Genomic DNA, 20,220 nt, shown 5'->3' with positions numbered 1-20,220 from the left:
CCTCAAACTGCGTATAAATGGAGTTTGGTTCGTTGGCTAGGAAGGCATCCACCCACGTGGCTGGGGAGGGGCTGCTCTTGTAGTTCGTAACAGTCCACAGCCCTTGCCACAAGCGTCTGGTGTCCCGTTGCTCCCTCTGTTGCTCCACTGTGTCCCTGTTTGTCCGTTTAGCGTCCTTCACCGCCCTCCGCAGATTGTACGACGGTGCGTTGTAATTGTCCATATTTCCAGATACAAGACCGTAAGTGGCCATGCGAGCATTCAGAGCGCCGGGGATGGATTTATCGACCCGCGGTTTCTGGTTTGGAAAAAACCCAAACTTTCCCCGTGGGAACGATGCTGTCCGCTAACGTAACTATGAAGCTCGCTGACGTCACTGGAACTTGATTGGAACATGTCCCAGTCTATGTCAGTCAGAGCGTCCTGAAGCACGGCCTCTGATTGGTCCGACAACAGCTATACATCCCTCGTCACTACCAATTCATGCAAGATGCACGGCTTGTTAACAGGAAGTAGTAAGATAGTGGAATGATCCGATTTTCTGAAAGCAGAGAGCGAGATGGTCTTATATCCGTTCTTGTACGGTGTGTAACAGTGGTCCAAAGTTCTCCCCTGGTGGCACATGTGATGTGTTGACAGAAATTAGGCAGAACTTTTTTAAGGTTTGCTCTGTTTAAGTCCCCAGCCACAACCACAGCCGTGTCGGGATGTTTGGTCTAAAGTCCACACAACACATCATATAGGTCCGATAGTGCTGTGTCGGTGTTCGCTTGCAGTGGAATATAAACCGCTGTGATGATGACCGTGCTGAATTCCCGGGGGAGGTAGAATGGACGACATGAGATGGTCAGCTGTTCCAAGTTCGGCGAGCAGGAGCAGGAGAGAGTCTTGGTGTTGCTGGGATTACACCAGCGGCTGTTTATCATGAGGCAGATGCCTCCACCCTTGAATTTCCCCGACTCCTCTGACCTGTTGGCGTGGAACACGGAAAAGGACTCGGCTGGACGTATGGCGTGGTCCGGCACCAGCGGGTTCAGCCATGTCTCCGTCAGGCAGAGGATGCAAGTTTCTCATATCCCGTTGGAATGTAATCCTTGCTCAAAGGCCATCCATCTTGTTCTCCAGGGACTGGACATTGGCAAGAAGGATGCTTGGCAGAGGTGGATGGTAAGGTTGCGTCCTTATTCTGACCCGAGTGCCGCCTCGTTACCATGGTGCTTCCCCCGTTGGCCCACCCGTCTAATAGCGGCTCCATTGTTGTTGTTGTTGTTGTTTTTTCCCTGGTTGGGAGTGTCGGCGTGTAAAATCTCTGGATCCACGGCGTAGTCCCAAAGTTGTTCTTTTACGGACATTTTGAATCAGTCTATCTATATTAGATCGCTTTCCATGTTATTGACAGATCTCTAATCATTTCTCCTCACCGGAGACGCCGCTCCGCCTCTGGGACCGGGACGTTGTGGGGGTGGGGCCTCGGGCCGGTGCTTTGGGGACGTTCCTTTCTGGCGTCTGGCATCGTGATGCACCTTCGCCGAACAGAGACAAAAAATAACTACTGTGAAGCTCTCAGTCTGAAAAAAAAAATTGCCCTTAGGAAATACCCCCCAGAACCACAGCCTCATGCAGTTGGACTGAGCTCCAGTAAATAAAGATGCTCGCTTTGTGCTAGTTAGCTTAGCAGAAACAACCTAAATTCTCTTACTTTAGCAGACGAGTACATTAAGTGGAATAAATATGAATACAAAAGTAACAATCCTCACAGAACAAAGCTTGAAAATCTGAGCTGAAATCGAACTGCAGCAGAAGTGGTCCAGTACAGAATTTCAAACGACACAGATCGAGCCCTTAACACGCTGATCCAATCAGCTTCGACCTAGTGGGCATGGCTATGACTGTTGTGGAGAGACAAAAGTGCCACAATTGGCATCTATTTTAACCCGAGTATTTTGCAGCATTTTAGGTGTTTAAAACACCATAAAATACAAGCTTTTTTTGAAGTTTAAAACACACATATTTTTATTACGATGTTTTTCCGTAGTGTAATGAGCCCTTCCTTCTGCCAGTAAGGTCAAAGTTTGTTAAACCAATCAGTGAAGAGTAAAGCCAGGAAAAACAGTGCATCGATGAAAGGTGCTGTCATTGGTTGGCTGTAGATCTGTGTTGTCTTTATGAATTGTACAGTACTCACAATCAGGATTATGTGACAGCGAAGAAACGTCTTTTGGACATTCTCCCTGAATGTCATCATTCACAATCACATTAATGTTGATCAAAATGACTGTAGCCTATGCTACAAACTATTAACGAGCAACATGTCACATTTTATACCACACTTTTAGATCATGTCCAAAGTGTTTCTCTTTCTAACCCTCATTGTAATGGTGAAAGCCCTCCGCTAGGTGGAGACGCTTTTGTTTTGTCGTACATCATGCACAGCACGGGGCAATGGAAAATCTAGAGTGGCAGCGCTTTCTGCGAACATGGCAGCTTCCTGCATTCCAGGTTCGTGCTGCTCTACAATTGTTGTACCGAACGGAGATGGTTAGACACGTATATTCTAGCCCGGATGTTTATGTATGAAATTACATTGAATCCATTGAGGCTAACCTCGCTGTGGATGGCTAAGGGACAAGTGTGGCTAGCTAAGCTAATAGCCTGTCTAGCTTGTTTTACAGCAACAAATGGTGCCTGGAATCCTAATGTATTTATGTTTTCTTATGTTGTCTCGGGGAAAAAGCTACATCCACGAACAACCACCAAGTAGATACTGTATTCGTCAGCGGAGGGAAATCGGGGAGTTACAGCAGCCCTTATCAAAATAACAGAAAATAATAACAATAATAATAATAATAATAATAATAATATTAAATATAGCTGCATGCAGCAATACGTGAGGTCCAGGGTCGTCGGCCTTTCGTCAAAGTTCAATGGACGGTGTACTTTGGCTCTCTGTTTCAGTGTGTTTTGTGACTGCAGAAGTTCGTTCGTTCCGGCCTGGTTACAGTGTAATTCTATGATCGGGTGGTGTTTGCGGCTGTGGATGGGTTTCCGACGCGCAACTAACGGCGCCAAAATGATAATCACGATTATTTTGGTCAATATTGTGAGCCCGATTGTTTATCACGATAACTAGTCCATTTTGGGGAACATCATTCTTTTATGGCACTTGGTAAAATGGTAAAACAACAGAAAAACCGCCTTCACAATATTAATGTATTTTATAAACCTATATAAATTGTGTGTTGTTGGCTACACCAAAAACACAAAAAGAATGAAAATATTTCAAAAGACATACACAATGAATACATCTTCCTTGTATTATGTCATTTATTTTAGTTATTGTTACCAGTAATTATAATTTAGGAAGTTTGTATACATTGATTTCCCTTGGATGTCTATAAATTCAGACATTGATGTTTTTAGGTTTGGATTTTGTATACCTTACTCTGCTGCGCGTGTCAGTTGGCCTCAGAAGCGTATATGTTTGACGTTTAGCACGCTGTACTTTGTTTAATCCAGTTGTTTTCTCGTAACACTTAAACCAAATTCTTCTCAAACAATAACATTTAGTAGTAATAAAGTAATATTCGTCACTTCGTATGGTTAAGAGTTAGTCTTATATTCCTTTTAGCTGAAGTCCAATCGCGACTATATCTGTGTGTTACTCGACTGCCGTGCTGTCACGTGATGCGCGCTGTGCGTGGCGCCATCTTGGTGAGGTTGCGATTGTTGATCACAAACTTCTTTTACAATGCTGAACGTATCTGGATGGAACTCGTCATGTTGGAACTGCCTCGAATACAAATCCTATTCAGATTGTCTCTGGGCTCGTCGGATCCATGACATCCATAAAGGTCTGACGTCAGTTACATCTGCACGTGCCGCCATCTTGGTGAGGACCTGGTTGTTGACCAATCACTACACGCTAATGCTATCATGTGACCTGTGCGAACTGCATTTTCGCAGGCGTTGTGGCAATGATAAAAATAGTTTTTTACAAAATTATTCCACAATAATGGACCGATGCAAAAGATGACTAAGCAAGATCTGTGAGGTCCTAAGCCAGTGAACATAATTTCAGCGCTGTGTGGTCAGGCAGCAGTATGGAAGGAATTTTGTTACAATTTACAAAAAAAAAAAAAAAAGATGCCTGACCAAATAAATAAATATATATATATATATATATATATATATATATATATATATATTTGTAAATTGTCAAATAATTCCATAATTCCTGCCTGACCACACAGCGCTGAAATAATGTTCACTGGCTTAGGACCTCAAAGATCTTAGTAACCTCACAGATTTAGTGGTAGTGTTACCATGGGTGCTTAGTAAAATAAAATGAATACAAATGGAAAATGGTGAAGTTTTTTTTTTTATTTATCTTTAAATAAAACAAAACAGAAACATCAATATATCTTTCTACCCACAAATAAATAATGTATTGCTTGTTTTGTATCAACCAATTTACAATGTTTTTACAACTTTCAAATGCCTCAACACACATTCAAATGGTTGATTCACGTGTGGATCCAACTAACTTGTATTCATGTTTTGTGACATATATCATATCAGGAAGAGTTTTGTTTATTTGTGGATGGAGAAATATATTTATATTATGTTTCTGTTTTTTTGCTTTAAAAAAAATCTTAGTACAGATTTGTTGATTGTATTATTTAGTCAGCATTTACCATTGGAATTTGTTCTTTATTTAGTGATAAATATTTATGAATTCTGACACAGAATTCCTTCTATACAGCGGCTCCCAGTGCTCCAACGGCGGTGCGCTGATGTCCAGGAACATGCGACACCACTGGCTGCTCCTCGGTGCCTGTGGCTGGATGCTGCTCATCCTCATGTTTGCCAGCAAGTTCATCAACTACAGATCTGCGGACGGTAAGAGGGAAGGTTCCTAACGGGCTGATCTGACTGAAATGAAATGTATGATCGATGGACGGAAAGGGACCACTCCATTTTAATCCATGTTCTCTTCAGACTATGGGGAGAACAGTAATGCGCACAGCTGGACGGAGCCAGGCACCAAGGTTGTCAAGTCCACTCCCATCTCCATCCAGGACAGAGCAACTTCCAAGCCGTCAGATCTGGTAACGCACAGAGCCTCGTCTTGCTTCATCTATGTGAGAGTACTCTTCCTATTGGATTTAAGTCGACCGTCTCTGAATATCGCACATGCGTTTCTGTGTTTCAGCCCTCCGTGTTGCCCTCAGTAGCAGACTGGCAAAACGTGGTGGAGAAGCGAATTGAGTTGCTGTCTTCCGTGTGTAAGAATGACAGCCTCAGGAATCTCACACACGTCTCCATCAGCAAGTTTGTCCTGGACCGAATCTTCGTCTGTGACAAACACAAAATCCTGTTCTGTCAGACGCCTAAGGTGGGCAACACACAATGGAAGAAGGTCCTCATAGTGCTCAATGGTAAGTACGGTCCCAAGAAGCCAGTGTACAATCGTACACCTAGTGTTTGGCTTCTGGTTGTTAAAGCTGTTCTGTATTTTTAATAATTTCTTTATTAAATTGTCTAATAAAATGGTCAATGAATCAAATCCCTTCATTTAGGGTCCTCACTGACTTATAATAAAACAAAGTTATAAACAAGTCACATTCTCTGATTAGACTATTTTGGTGACCTAATTCTGCTGCTTTATCACACATTTTGTTGAAGGTTCATGGTTGAGGTCTCGTTGGATCCGGGGCGTTTCAGACATCTTGTTGTCCATGTTTGATGCACATCGATCTCTATTTGGAACAGGAATTGATGAAAAACGTTACACTTAGCGTGATAACTGTGTGGAGTAGGGCATCATCCAATTTGTTATATACTGTATGTGCAGGTTGTGTGTATTTGAGGGGACTTTCCTATGGGGTGAGTAGCGCGGTGTCAACTCCATTGTTGCATAGTAGTTTCTTGGCGCAGGATTAGCACTGGATCGAGACTACACAACAGCAGTCGATGCTGCGTTCCACGGAAACTCTGAAAATTGTAACTCCTGTTAGTAGTAATGCTGCGTTTCACAGAACTCGGAAAACAAATTGGTCACAGAGAGTCGTCACCGCGTCATTGGATCACTTCATCATCTTTGACCGAAACCACCCATTAAAGCCAGATGTGTTGCCATTATAACATAAGGGTGTATTATGACCAGGGTGACAATTTGATTTGACTGTGTACCTTTATCAGGAGAACAAATTGCTGTGACTAAACTGGACCCTGTGCATTGTTGCCTGCAGAAGGGCTGAACCTCTATTGTTTGTTTTTGCTCGGATTTTAATTATGTTTTTTCGGGATAAGTGTCTGGCCCACGACAACCGCTGAATCTACAGACATGACTGAGGTCTCATTAGAACCGGGACGTCTCAGACATCTCGTTGTTCAAGTTTGATCCATATCGATATCGATTTGGAGCAGGAATTAGTGAAGAAAATATGAAAAATTTACTGGAAGCATCACCAATACGCCAACGTTCTACAACTTCCGGCCGGGTGGTGGAGAGAGATGAGTTTGTGGAGCAGGGCGCTTTGTGACATCATCATCCAATTCATTATACTGTATATGTGACCCACCGCAGATTTTATGTACTTTTGGTGCCGTTTGGGGAAAAAAAACAACTTTTCATGTAATTTGAAAGTGGAGAATCAGGGCTTCAAAACAAGGTGTCACTTGTGAATCAAGCAAATATGCGGCAAACTCTGTTTCTGACATCACACTTGGTGATGTCAGTTTTACTTCTTCGCCCCCCTACACAATAGTGTGTGTGTGTGTGTGTGTGTGTGTAAAAGTAGTAATATTTAAAGGTTGAACTCTATCAAAACGCTTTTACATTGTGACGTCACATCACATGGAATATGGAGGAATGATTTTCACCTGAATGGTCCCTTTAAAGGAAACGATTGATCGTCATTGTTCAGCGCTATTCAGCCTCTCGGTAAGTGAACTGGTTCCCCATGTAATCTAACAGGAATATTTAACTTAACGGTTTAACATTTATTTACTATTCATAAATCAAACTCTGTTTTGAAGATATGTTGAGAGATAAAAAACAAAGGAACACTGGAAATCTGCCCACATGTAAGGATTTAGGGATGGAGACGGAGTCCTTTTTGTCATGCTACGCCAACATGGCGAGAATTTTTTATTATACAGTCCAACAGAACGGCTCTCTGGCCACAATAATAAATTATAATTAATAATGCTGATGGTTTCGGCGCAGGAGGAATGGCGTTCTGCCCTGGCTCCTGGTCGGCTGACAAGCCCATGCGCCGATCCTCTCTGCAAGACAGACAAACATTAAGAAATCTCCTTGCCTCGAGTCGGACCCATCAGCTTGCCGGTTCGAGGCGGCTTGGTGGCCGCGGGGAAGGGAACCATGCTGTCGTCTGCAGCCAGTGCGCCCACACCCCTTGGTCTACCACAAACACAAATCTGGAAAAATGTCATTTTCCTCCTAGAAAGGTTTTTTCCAACTTATTTGGCGGCTGATGGCGATTTTAGAAATGCGGGACAATACAGCTTTTGCTGCGGTGGGTCACATACGTGCATGTTGTGGCTGTGGGGAGCATTCGCAAAGTGTGAGGTGCAGACTCTGCCTATTTTTATATCAATATATCATACGATAATCGATATTTACTATATCGACTTATCGTATGATACAGTATATTGAGATGACCTTGATAATTTTTCTGATGTCGATAATTGACTGTCGTCTTTACATACGGATTCGTTTACACGGTAGCGGGGGGGATTTACCCGGCGTGGGGAGCGACGCTGGTACTCCAAGTACCAACATGACAAAACCTAAACGGAACTTCAACAACAGAAGAATCCTCTGGAATCATGATCTCCTTATCTTTTGGAGTTTTCACAGTGACCACAATCACCCCCTAGCTGAGTTTTATTTCCGCTAGAATCCACGTTGGACTCGCTACCACTGTACACATGCTATGTTCAAGTCACATGGGAATTTATGGTCAAAACGACTTACTGCCTTCTGCTGCTCATAACACAAATCAGTTTCTTTCATCCATAACTAGTCTACTTATATTTGAACTTATGAAAAAATATTTAGAAATGGCTTTGAACAAATGTGCCAGTTGATTGACGTAATGTAGCCGAAATGTTGTATGTTTCAAAGTTAATAAAAACACGTTATGGAAGAATTACTGTCACAATTCACAAATTTTATATATATATATATATATACACACACACACACACACATACACACAGTGGGGCAAAAAAGTATTTAGTCAGCCACCAATTGTGCAAGTTCTCCCACTTAAAAAGATGAGAGAGGCCTGTAGTTTTCATCATTGGTACACTTCGACTATGAGAGACAGAATGGGGGAAAAGAATCCAGGAAATCACATTGTAAGAGTTTTAAAGAATTAATTGGTAAATTTCTCGGTAAAATAAGTATTTGGTCACTTACAAACAAGCAGGATTTCTGGCTTTCACAGACCTGTAACTTTTTCTTTAAGAGGCTCCTCTGTCCTCCACTCCTTACCTGTATTAATGGCACCTGTTTGAACTCGTTATCAGTATAAAAGACACCTGTCCACAACCTCAAACAGTCACACTCCAAACTCCACTATGGCCAAGACCAAAGAGCTGTCAAAGGACACCAGAAACAAAATTGTAGACCTGCACCAGGCTGGGAAGACTAAATCTGCAATAAGTAAGCAGCTTGTTGTGAAGAAATCAACTGTGGGAGCAATTATTAAAAAATGGAAGACATACAAGACCACTGATAATCTCCCTCGATCTGGGGCTCCACGCAACATCTCCCCCCCTGGAGTCAAAATGATCACAAGAACGGTGAGCAAACATCCCAGAACCACACGGGGGGACCTTGTGAATGACCTGCAGAGAGCTGGGACCAAAGTAACAAAGGCTACCATCAGTAACACACTACGCCACCAGGGACTCAAATCCTGCAGTGCCAGACGTGTCCCCCTGCTTAAGCCAGTACATGTCCAGGCCCGTCTGAAGTTTGCTAGAGAGCATTTGGATGATCCAGAAGAGGATTGGGAGAATGTCATATGGTCAGATGAAACCAAAATATAACTTTTTGGTAAAAACTCAACTTGTCGTGTTTGGAGGAGAAAGAAACCTGTGTTGCATCCAAAGAACACCATACCTACTGTGAAGCATGCGGGTGGAAACATCATGCTTTGGGGCTGTTTTTCTGTAAAGGGACCAGGACGACTGATCCGTGTAAAGGAAAGAATGAATGGGGCCATGTATCGTGAGATTTTGAGTGAAAACCTCCTTCCATCAGCAAGGGCATTGAAGATGAAACGTGGCTGGGTCTTTCAGCATGACAATGATCCCAAACACACCACCCGGGCAACGAAGGAGTGGCTTTGTAAGATGCATTTCAAGGTCCTGGAGTGGCCTAACCAGTCTCCAGATCTCAACCCCATAGAAAATCTTTGGAGGGAGTTGAAAGTCTGTGTTGCCCAGCGACAGCCCCAAAACATCACTGCTCTAGAGGAGATCTGCATGGAGGAATGGGCCAAAATACCAGCAACAGTGTGAAAACCTTGTGAAGACTTACAGAAAACGTTTGACCTCTGTCATTGCAAACAAAGGGTATATAACAAAGTATTGAGATTAACTTTTGTTATTGACCAAATACTTTTTTTCCACCATAATTTGCAAATAAATTCTTTAAAAATCAGACAATGTGATTTTCTGGATTTTTTTTTCTCATTTTGTCTCTCATAGTGGAAGTGTACCTATGATGAAAATAACAGGCCTCTCATCTTTTTAAGTGGGAGAACTTGCACAATTGGTGGCTGACTAAATACTTTTTTGCCCCACTGTGTGTGTGTGCGTGTGTGTGTGTGTGTGTGTGTGTGTGTGTGTGTGTGTGTGTGTGTGTGTGTGTGTATATATGTGTATATATATATATATGTGTGTATATATATATATATGTATATATATATATATGTGTATATATATATATATATATATATATACACACACACACACTCCTCACAAAAAGTTAGGGATATTTGGCTTTCGGGTGAAGTTGATGGAAAATGTAAAAAGTTCACGCTACAGTGATATATCATGAAAGTAGGGCATTTAAGTAGAAGCATGCAATGGGGATTTCTTCATCTCAAACAATTTATTGAAACAAAAGCCAACAACAGTGGTGGGTATACCACAACAAAAAATGTCAATGTCTCAATAACTTGTCATGTGCCCTTGAGCATCAATTACAGCTTGACAACGACGTCTCCTGCTGTTCACAAGTCGACTTATTGTCTGCTGAGTCATGGCACCCCACTCTTCTTGAAGGGCGGCCCTCAGGTCATTGAGGTTCTGGGGCACAGAGTTACGAGCCTCTACACGGCGACTCAGCTGATCCCATAGGTTTTCTATGGGACTCAGGTCTGGAGAAAGTGCAGGCCACTCCATTTGAGGTACCCCAGTCTCCAGCAGCCGTTCCCTAATGAAACGACCTCGATGAGCTGGAGCATTGTCGTCCATGAAGATGAAATTAGGCCTGTGTTGTTCATGCAGGGGCACAATAACTGGATTAATGATGTTAATCAGGTAGTATGGGCTTGTCACTGTACCATTCACAAAGTGTAGGGCAGTTCTGTAACGACTAGACACACCTGCCCACACTGTAACACCACCACCACCAAAGGCTGGTGACAACAGTGGCTGATGCATAGCTCTCTCCTTGACGTGTCAACCATCGTTGGCAGCCATCATTTCTGCTCAACGTGAATCGACTTTCATCAGAGAACAGCACTGAGGCCCACTGGTCCCTCGTCCAGCGTAAATGTTCCTGGCCCATGCAAGACGATGATGCCTGCGTCTGGTGGTGTGGTCAGGTACCCTTGCAGGTCGTTTAGCATGCAGACCACGCTGATGTAACCGGTTTCGAATGGTCTGACGTGACACTTGGGTGCCTCTCACCTCCCTTAAATGTGCCTGGAGTTGAGTGGCATTCATCATCCGGTTCCGCAGAGCACTGTTCACAATGAAGCACTCATCAGTGTGGGATGTGGCCAAAGGACGTCCACTTCTATGCCTTTCTGTGACTCTTCCAGTCTCTCTGTATCTCTGTTGCAACCTGCTGATGACACTCTGTGACACTCGAAGCTCAGTGGCCACTTCCCTCAAAGAACATCCTGTTTGAAGCCTTGCAATGGTGAGGTACTGTTGATCAATTGTTAGGTGTCGTCTTGGTCTCATGATGTCAAAGTGTGAAAAGCATGAAGAGGACTGTTTAAATACCAATTCTAATTGAACCAGGAAATGTGTGTGTGTGTGTGTGTGTGTGTGTGTGTGTGTGTGTGTGTGTGTGTGTGTGTGTGTGTGTGTGTGTGTGTGTGTGTGTGTGTGTGTGTGTGTGTGTGTGTGTGTGTGTATGTGGACGTACGTGGGTACGTGGACGTACGTGGACGTACGTACGTACGTACGTACGTACATACGTACATACATACATACACACACACACAGACGTGGACAAATTTGTTGGTACCCTTACAGCTCATTGAAGGAATGCTTCATTCCTCCTGAAAAGTGATGAAATTAAAAGCAATTTTCTCATCTATACCTGCATGCCTTTGGTTTGTCAGAGTAAAGCAATGTAACTATAAAAATAGATAAATTATTGCTGAAGAGATCAATTATATTCTAAAATGGCCTGGACAAAAATGATGGGACCCTTAACCTAATATTTTGTTGCACAACCTTTAGAGGCAATCATTGCAATCAAGCAATTTCTGTAGCTCTCAATGAGAGTTCTGCACCTGTCAACAGGTAGTTTGGCCCACTCTTCCTTAGCAAACTGCTCCAGCTGTCTCAGGTTTGAATGGTGCCTTCTCCAGACTGCAAGTTCCAGCTTTTTCCATAGATGTTCGATAGGATTCAGACCAGGGCTAATAGAAGTCCACTTTAGAATAGTATGCTTTGCTATATAATGCTTTACTCTATGACATACCAAAGGCATGCAGGTATACATGTGGAAATTGCTTTTAATTTCATCCCTTTTCAGGAGGAATGAAGCATTGTTTCAATGAGCTGTAAGGGTACCAACAAATTTGCGTGAGTGCGTGCTCACCGGTCACTTTATTAGGTACAGCAGTTAAATTTAAACAAATAGCTTATCAGCCAATCACATGGCAGAAACTCATTGCATTTAGGCATGTAGACCTGGTGAGGATGACTTGCTGAAGTTCAAACCGAGCATCAGAATGGGGAAGAAAGGATATTTAAGTGACTTCGAACGTGGCATGGTTGTTGGTGCCAGACGGGCTGGTCTGAGAATTTCAGAAACTGCTGACCTACTGGGATTTTCACGCACAACCATCTCTAGGGTTTACAGAGAATGGTCCGAAAAAGAGAAAATATCCAGTGAATGGCAGTTGTGTGGACGAAAATGCCTTGATGATGGAGAATGGGCAGACTGGTTTGAGACAATAGAAAGGCAACAGCAACTCAAATAACCACTTGTTACAACCAAGGTATATAGAATACCATCTCTGAACGCACAACACATCAAACCTTGAAGCAGATGGGCTACAGCAGCAGAAGACCACACTGGGTGCCACTCCTTTCAGCTAAGAACAGTAAACACTATTTGCACAGGCTCACCAAAAATGGACAATAGAAGTCTGATGAGTCTTGATTTCAGCTGCGACATGCAAATACCTGAAAGCATGGATCCATCCTGCCTTGTATCAATGGTTCAGGCTGCTGGTGGTGGTAACAGTTGAGTGTCCTTTAAACGCCACAGCATAGCTGAGTATTGTTGCTGACCATGTCCATCCCTTTATGACCACAATGTACCCATCTTCTGATGGCTACTTCCAGCAGGATAATGCACCATGTCAAAGCTCAAATCATCTCAAACTGGTTTCTTGAACATGACAATGAGCTCACTGTACTCCAATGCCCTCCACAGTCACCAGATGTCAATCCAATAGAGCATCTTTGGGATGTGGTGGAACTGGAGATTCGCATCATGAATTTGCAGCCGACAAATCTGCAGCAACTACATGATGCTATCATGTCAATATGGACCAAAATCTCTGAGGAATGTTTCCAACACCTTGTTGAAACTATGCCACGAAGAATTAAGGCAGTTCTGAAGGCAAAAGGGGGTCCAACCCGGTACTAGCAAGGTGTACCTACTTATGTGTGTGTGTGTGTGTGTGTGTGTGCCCGCGTGCGTGTGTCGGGGAGCATTGATGTAAACTATTTGAATTTTTTATGAACTAAACTTAACTTGTCCTTAATTTCTTTTCATATACTGTACATCTCACATGTTAACAAATAACTTACAGTTACCGACAGACAGAACCGGATGTTATCAGTACTGAAAACTTTTATGACCTGCCTCTTTTATCTAATTAGCTTAGCAAGCGACCATAATGTAACATGTGACTCTGCGCATTATACAGAGGATTTCAAGCGGCGCGCTCCAAACATTAATGTTTAGAAGACGCTCATGTGGTTTCGGAGCACCGGAGGGCAGATATTTCAATCGGCAGCTCGGGCATGGCACCGAAATCTGAATTGCAATCCAGTCTCGTAGATACTGATCATATAGGAACTGGTGCCATAGTTGTACCGGGTTTTGGAACCCAATCACCCCGTGCATGATCATCAATATGTGGCCGTCACAAATAAATCAATGTATGGGAAACACTGTGTGTTTGGATTGCTTTTTTTCAACCCAGGTGTTTGTTCCTATAATTTATCACAACCTCACTGAACGCTTTACTACTAGAAACTTGCCACTCGGCCGCAGCTTCTCGCTGTACTTAAATGCAGTTCAATGGGGATAACGTCTAAGCGTTAAACTTTTTTACCATCTCCTTTTTTATAGTGAGAAACTCATTTTTTAGTCACACATGTTTTCGTGTATTTTTCGGAACGTGTTGAATAACACTAAAATCGCATCTTATTTAAGACTACTTTTTAACAGCATAACATTTGCGACGGTAGGCTGCCAGGAGGAAGCCACGCAACTTCCAGTTCCTAGTCTCTTTCTTTTGCATGGATACAGCCAAAATCACTGATTTGCTTCGCCAAAGTGCAAAAGAGTTGATAAAACTCAAAAAAATTAATAAACTGCAGAGTTTGCAACCTGTTTTTTTCATCTTAATAAAGCCTTTGATGAAAAATAGCAAATCCATCCTTTACGTACACGGGAATGTTAGTATATGTAGTAGTGTATGTGTCTGCCACTCAGTGAAATTCACACTTAATTCTCAGATCCTCTCTAATTTTTGTTATTGTCTGTGTCAGGAGTGTTCCCTACAGTGGAGGAGATCCCAGAGAACTTGGTGCACGACCATGAAAAGAACGGCCTGCCTCGCCTCTCTTCACTAACTCTGTCAGAAATCACTGAAAGGTTAGTTCTGCGCTATTTTGAAATGGGGGGGTGGTTACAATTTAAGAAATAAAAAAAATACGTTTTGAGAATTTCTGGATTACCGTTTGATAATGTTATCAATAACAGCATGTAGTAGTGGAAAGACATTTCTGTTTCTGTGAAAATAAATACCCACAAAGTCTGGTTTTCATTCGACCTGCCTCCTGGTCCATGGAGCCCCGCATTGGGTGGCACTGTGACAGGTCTCTTGTCATTTGCGGGGTAGAGATATTGACCAGGAGGCTGGTCGAACAAAAACCCGACTGTTGGGCATTTATTTCCACAAAAATAGAAATGTCTTTTCAGACTAACATAAAGTTCTGGGTCTGTAAAGGAAGCCCAGCCTCGCTGTCAGGAGAGAGAGGTGAAACCACAGCAGCTTTTCAATACTCTGCTAATCGCCTCAATATTCACCTCAGCCAGTGCTGGCTCTAACCACCTGTAAATGGCACCAAAAGCACGCCCCACTAGCACACAGTCATTAATTGACTGAGCGAAAGAAAGTGTGACAAATTTTACTTTTAGTACTATTTTGGAGCCAGTATTATCAATATTATACTTTGAAAACCGACTGTGCGTTACCAGTCAAACTGCAGACATCCCATTCCGCATTGCATATTAGGCAACTGTTTCATCTGAATTTGAGTATTGCATTGTGCTACTTCTATGATATTACACTAAAGGCACTCCAAATTGTGGAAAAATATCAACATATCACTCCTAGAAATGTCCCACGACCCTGTGTGCACATCAAGTGACCCCAGATGAGGTCACAATCCCAATGTTGAGAATTGCTGTCTTCATTATTGTTCCTAATGTATGGGCCTCTTACTGTTCACCTCAACAGGTTAAAAACATACTTTAAGTTCCTCATCGTGAGGGACCCCTTTGAGCGGCTCATCTCGGCCTTCAAGGACAAGTTTGTGAAGAACCCGCGCTTCGAGCCCTGGTACAAGCACGACATCGCTCCGGCCATTATCCGAAAGTACCGCAAGAGCCACCGCGATGACAACAACGACGATGCCAGCTCCGGCATGCGCTTCGAGGACTTCGTCCGCTACCTCGGTGACTGGGAGGGGCGTCGCCGCATGGACAGGCAGTTTGGGGAGCACGTCATCCACTGGGTGACGTATGCCGAGCTATGTGCTCCCTGCCAAATCGGCTACAATGTGGTGGGCCACCACGAAACCCTGGAGCAGGACGCCCCACACATTCTCAGAGCAGCGGGTATTGACGGGCTAGTGTCGTACCCTGCCATCCCTCCGGGTATCACCCACTACAACAGGACCAAAGTGGAGCACTACTTCACAGGCATCAGCCGGCGGGACATTGGGCGCCTATACGCGTGCTACAGGGGCGACTTCCATCTCTTTGGTTACCCAGCACCAAACTTTCTGTTTAACTGATTCAGAAACGCATCTCAAAGTTGGGGGAATGTTTTATTTTTGTTTATCATCATACTGACCCTCTAAGAGAGAGCGAGAGAGAGAGTTTACTGAGAGAAAGGTGTGTCGTGGCTGAATGTGCGACACACAAGAGGGGTGAACCCAACAAATTGACAAGCCCGGCAGAGGTGCCAGACCGGGATGCAGTTGTCTTCTCATTCTTAACCTTAGGTTCCTCAATGAAAGTAACTGGTGGCTGTTGTGGCAACCCTGTGGCCATATTATCCGCAATATTTGTAACTCCCTGTAGGTACGTCCAGATCCTGTGGCGGTTCATTAAAGCAGTGGGAATCACAGAACTCTCGAATATTCTACACAGTAGCAAACATCTACTGACCGATGGATTCCCCTAGGTGGGATACCATGGAGATAAACAGACTTTAAATTATGAGATTTAATGCAGGATAATGTATTTGTATCATTATGCTTAAAATTGTCCTTTTATAGCAGAGATGTGAACTCTCCAATGCAAACTATACAGGCCTTGTGCCCTGTAATGTAGCTTCTGTTTGGGTGAACAGTTGTTATGTACCTTCATGTCATAGGCATGTTTGCACTGTACTTCTCATCTGGCCATTAGGCGACAGGTAATAAGACACTCCAACGGGTTTGCCCAAAGCTTTTGACAAGAGAGGCCAAGAGATGTGCAAATAATAAGATTGGACTTGATTATTTTGAAATTTAACGAGGAGTCATTACTTTTTTTTTTTTTTTTAGATCCTATGTCCCATTTAACATACACTTTATTATGTGCTTTGTGAATAGCAAGTAATGTTGAATAATATTTGAAAATCACTCCTCACTTCAATGAAATGAGATTTGAAAAGGAAAATGGAATAGCCACAAGCTCTGAAGACCTCTAGGGTCTAGTTGGTCAGAAGGAATTCTCTGGGGTGCCTAGATTTGTTGATGGTTCTAAATTTGGCAGCCTTCAAAAACTATAATGTGGTAGTTAGTGCCCTGCTGCGAAAATGCACAAAAAACCCAACCCCCAAGATTTTGTTGATAAAACACTTGGGAACCTTGTAGGACCTGAGCACTGAACAGGTTTTTGTATCCTTATTAACTGAATTATGCTGAGTAAGATGTACTCAACATGACTTGTAACATTTTGGATTGTCTTCATGTGGATCTTTAACCTCCTGACAAGTTGGACACAACAGTGTATCGACCGTAAAACTATACTGCCTCCCATAACCGTAAGACCTTTTGGACCGAGGTGGTCAGCCATAATATAATATGACTGAGCTAGCAAGTAATAAAGCTACATGTAAATGTTGACTTGTGTTTTTATTTATTTTATAATGGCTGTTGACGCGCTGCTGCTTTGCTCGCTGCTGTGGAAAATGTTTGCCGAGACGGGTGAATAGATTTGGTTGAAATCTTCAGTCTATCCCTGAGAGTGAAAATCTCCGTAAAAATGAAAAATCATCTGAAAAACGGACAAGTGACAGATAAAAATGACTTAAGCCATACTTACCAAGAATCAAAATAATAGCAAGGGTTTGGTACATGCGATGTCCACAGATATCCATAGGGTGGCAGTAAAAGATAAACGAAAGAAGGATAATCCGCTCGATGTATTTTCACCAATACACTAGGATATTGGCTTTGACATTCTTTTTTTATGACTGTGTCAATGCAGTATCGCATGTATTGGGTTTAATAGCCCTTGTTAAAACCTCGTGTGTGTGTAGGCCACATATTACTTTGTTACCATAACACTCAATAACTTAAACCCACACCTCGTCTAACTGGTTCACCCCACTGCGTAACTTAAGAAACGCAGAGTGTTTGACCTTGACACTTCAGACTAATTTTAGATAAATATTAAACCGTGCTGTTGGCTAAAACGCGTTTTACTGAATTCATTAAAATAGATTAGTTGAATTCGATTGGTTAGATACTTTATTTATCCCCGCCCGGAGGGGTGTTGCAGTGTTACAGCAGCACGCATCAGCACAAATAGGCGATCACAGTAACGTAATAAAACAGAATAGTCCAATACATAATTAAAATAACGATCATCTATAGTAATAACGGCCTCGTCATACTTGAATAACAGTCTAGATTAAAGAGAGTTACAGGGGTGAGTGCTTCGGGGTTTCTCTATTTCACACGCCGACAAGAGTGAGCTCCAATCAATGGCAGAATATGATACACGTGAACGTCACCATTGCCACACCCACGATCACAAATACCGACGGCGACGTTTCACGTGCGCATGTCCTTTAGTGACGAAAGGTTTGATCTCTTTTGAGATTCGGTTCTTGACGAATCGCTGGGTAAAAACGAGTCGTTCTATTTTCCGATTCGTCGTTCGTTTGATTCAGCTTGTTTAATGGGCAGACTGAGGGGGGGCTTCCGGTGAGCGATGAACTCAGTGGCCAGGAGAGTCTGTCCAGCTCTGTTTGACACGACGTTCCCGCAAAGAAAAAAAAACAAGTCTGAAAAAATCGTCAATCGTCTACGTGTGGTGTATCTCCGGCCCGGCATTCCACCCATAGTGAATCAGTCGCCCCGTTCCCTGTGTTTGTGGAGTTATGCTGCGATCACGTACAAATCCGAAATATGTAATTCCGGTCCGAGAGAGAGAGAGACTTTGACTTTTAAGGTTGCTTTATTTTCGGCAAGCCGGTAATTAGACAGCAAACGTACAGACATCCCTCTTCAGACATAACGAGAGAGGGAGAGAGAGAGACAGACAGACAGACAGACAGACTCAACTCAACTCAACTCAACTCGCCGGGGTTTCGCGACCGAGCGAGAGGACCAAAAAGAAAAGCAGAGGAGCACGTCTGCGCGCCCGTTTGGTTATCCGTCACCCGGAGACAGGATATCTTTCTGTAAGCGCGAAGGAAAGATCGATCGGCTTTTTTATTTCAAAGATGGCGAACGATTCCCCAGCTAAAAGCCTGGTCGACATAGACCTGGCTTCACTGCGGGTGAGTGCAGCCGGATCAGGGTGCTGTTTTTTCCTATTCTAATGAGTATCTCGTAATTTCGACGAAGACCCCTCTTTTCAAGGACAATATATTATTAACATTAAAGGTTTTGCCGAAATGTATCTCTTATCGTATAGAACGGGGCACCGAGCCGCGAGGTGTTGCCAGCGTCTGGCTTTTCCTTTGTTCGATATGCGTTTGGCGTGTCGGGCAAAACAGAGCAACAGCTGCTTAAACTGGGCATTTCACAATTTATGACATTCAGCCACGTCCAGTTCGATACTCAAATGTACCTAATTTCATTTTTTTTTTAATTTTAGGATCCAGCGGGGATTTTTGAATTGGTGGAAGTGGTTGGAAATGGCACCTATGGACAAGTATACAAGGTTGGTTTGAGACGCAATCCATGGCCTGTCCTATTTACCATGGGTGGCAGAACTAAAAATGAGCCTCCTTTTGTTCACCCTTTCTCTTTAAGAGTGCTACTGTAAGTTTGCGAACTACGTCATCTATTTAAAGCAGTACACACGGATTTAGATGGTTCTTGAACTAGTAATCGAAGTATACCAACGCTATGTTGGAAATGGCAGGAGCCAGAGTTAAACTGACCCCTGTTTTTAACACCCTTTTTCTATTCACAGGCTCTAGTGCTAATTTACGAACATGTTGGCCTATTTCAAGCAGAGGTGTTGATCATAATCGCTTCCAATATTTTACCTCAGTATGAAAACCCATCTCTTCAGCCTACACCTGGCCCCCACTTCCACTCACCTGTTTATCCCCTGGACCTCTATCGTATATACTCTCCTCCACTTCTATCTCATAAGGACTTATATCTCTGCCTTCACTCCTCCACCTCTATCTCATACTCAAAGGATCTCTATCCTCTTTACTCCTCTCTACCTCTCTCTTTTTTTTTTGGTCTCTCATTTTGCTGCAATTTTTAGTATCATATCGCCTTATAGTATCATAGCTACCCAGTTGTTTAGGTGGTAGCCTGCACGATAAATGAATCGGCAGGCTGTAATCTGTATTACACCTTTATGCACCGCCTACCTTGCATCACACCCTTACCGAAAAGTAGTAAAGGACGGGGAAATTGTCTGCAGGGACAACCCCATACACCAGCAACAAATGTATTTGTGTATTCAGAATATTACAAAAATTTACATCCTATGTACATCAGGAGCTTTCCAGTTAAGTGAATGGGAATCCCTCTTTGTGGGCCATCTGCTTCTTGGTGTCACATTTCCCTGTTGAAAATTAACATTATGGCTGTTGAAAGACATCATGAGGAGCAACGGAGGGTCCTCCTTAAGTAGAAAAAAGTCTGAGGTTTGCCCATTTCAATGGCATTTGTCGGGATATGGTAGTTGGAAAAAAAACATCTGTTCTGCGCTCTTGT

General features: G+C 43.0%; 2 protein-coding genes across 12 annotated transcripts in view; both read left to right on the top strand.

The window, feature by feature from the left end:
* Window positions 1-2,421: 2,421 nt before the first annotated feature.
* chst10 (carbohydrate sulfotransferase 10) lies at window positions 2,422-17,151 on the top strand. 2 transcript variants are annotated; one of them, XM_080024419.1, is made up of 6 exons: window positions 2,422-2,499; window positions 4,763-4,899; window positions 4,999-5,108; window positions 5,213-5,438; window positions 14,299-14,404; window positions 15,273-17,151. In XM_080024419.1, exons 2-6 carry the CDS (start codon window positions 4,794-4,796, stop codon window positions 15,829-15,831), a joined length of 1,107 nt encoding a protein of 368 aa, XP_079880545.1. In that variant the 5' UTR covers window positions 2,422-2,499; window positions 4,763-4,793; the 3' UTR covers window positions 15,832-17,151. The 2 variants fall into 2 exon arrangements, with proteins under 2 accessions (XP_079880545.1, XP_079880544.1); XM_080024418.1 differs by having other exon boundaries at window positions 2,467-2,499; window positions 4,747-4,899.
* Window positions 17,152-18,483: 1,332 nt separating this feature from the next.
* LOC307248220 (mitogen-activated protein kinase kinase kinase kinase 4-like) overlaps window positions 18,484-20,220 on the top strand; it is a 96,864-nt gene continuing 95,127 nt past the window's right edge. For all 10 annotated transcript variants that reach the window (XM_080024543.1, XM_080024535.1, XM_080024541.1 and 7 more), the window contains exons 1-2: window positions 18,484-18,815; window positions 19,136-19,201. In XM_080024543.1, the coding sequence (XP_079880669.1) occupies window positions 18,759-18,815; window positions 19,136-19,201 (123 nt within the window). In that variant the 5' untranslated portion in view covers window positions 18,484-18,758. The remainder of the gene's footprint in view (window positions 18,816-19,135; window positions 19,202-20,220) is intronic.

Source organism: Zeus faber, assembly GCF_960531495.2.
Source record: "Zeus faber genome assembly, chromosome: 2".
Lineage (NCBI taxonomy): Eukaryota > Metazoa > Chordata > Actinopteri > Zeiformes > Zeidae > Zeus > Zeus faber.
This window is presented reverse-complemented; position numbering and strand designations above follow the sequence as displayed.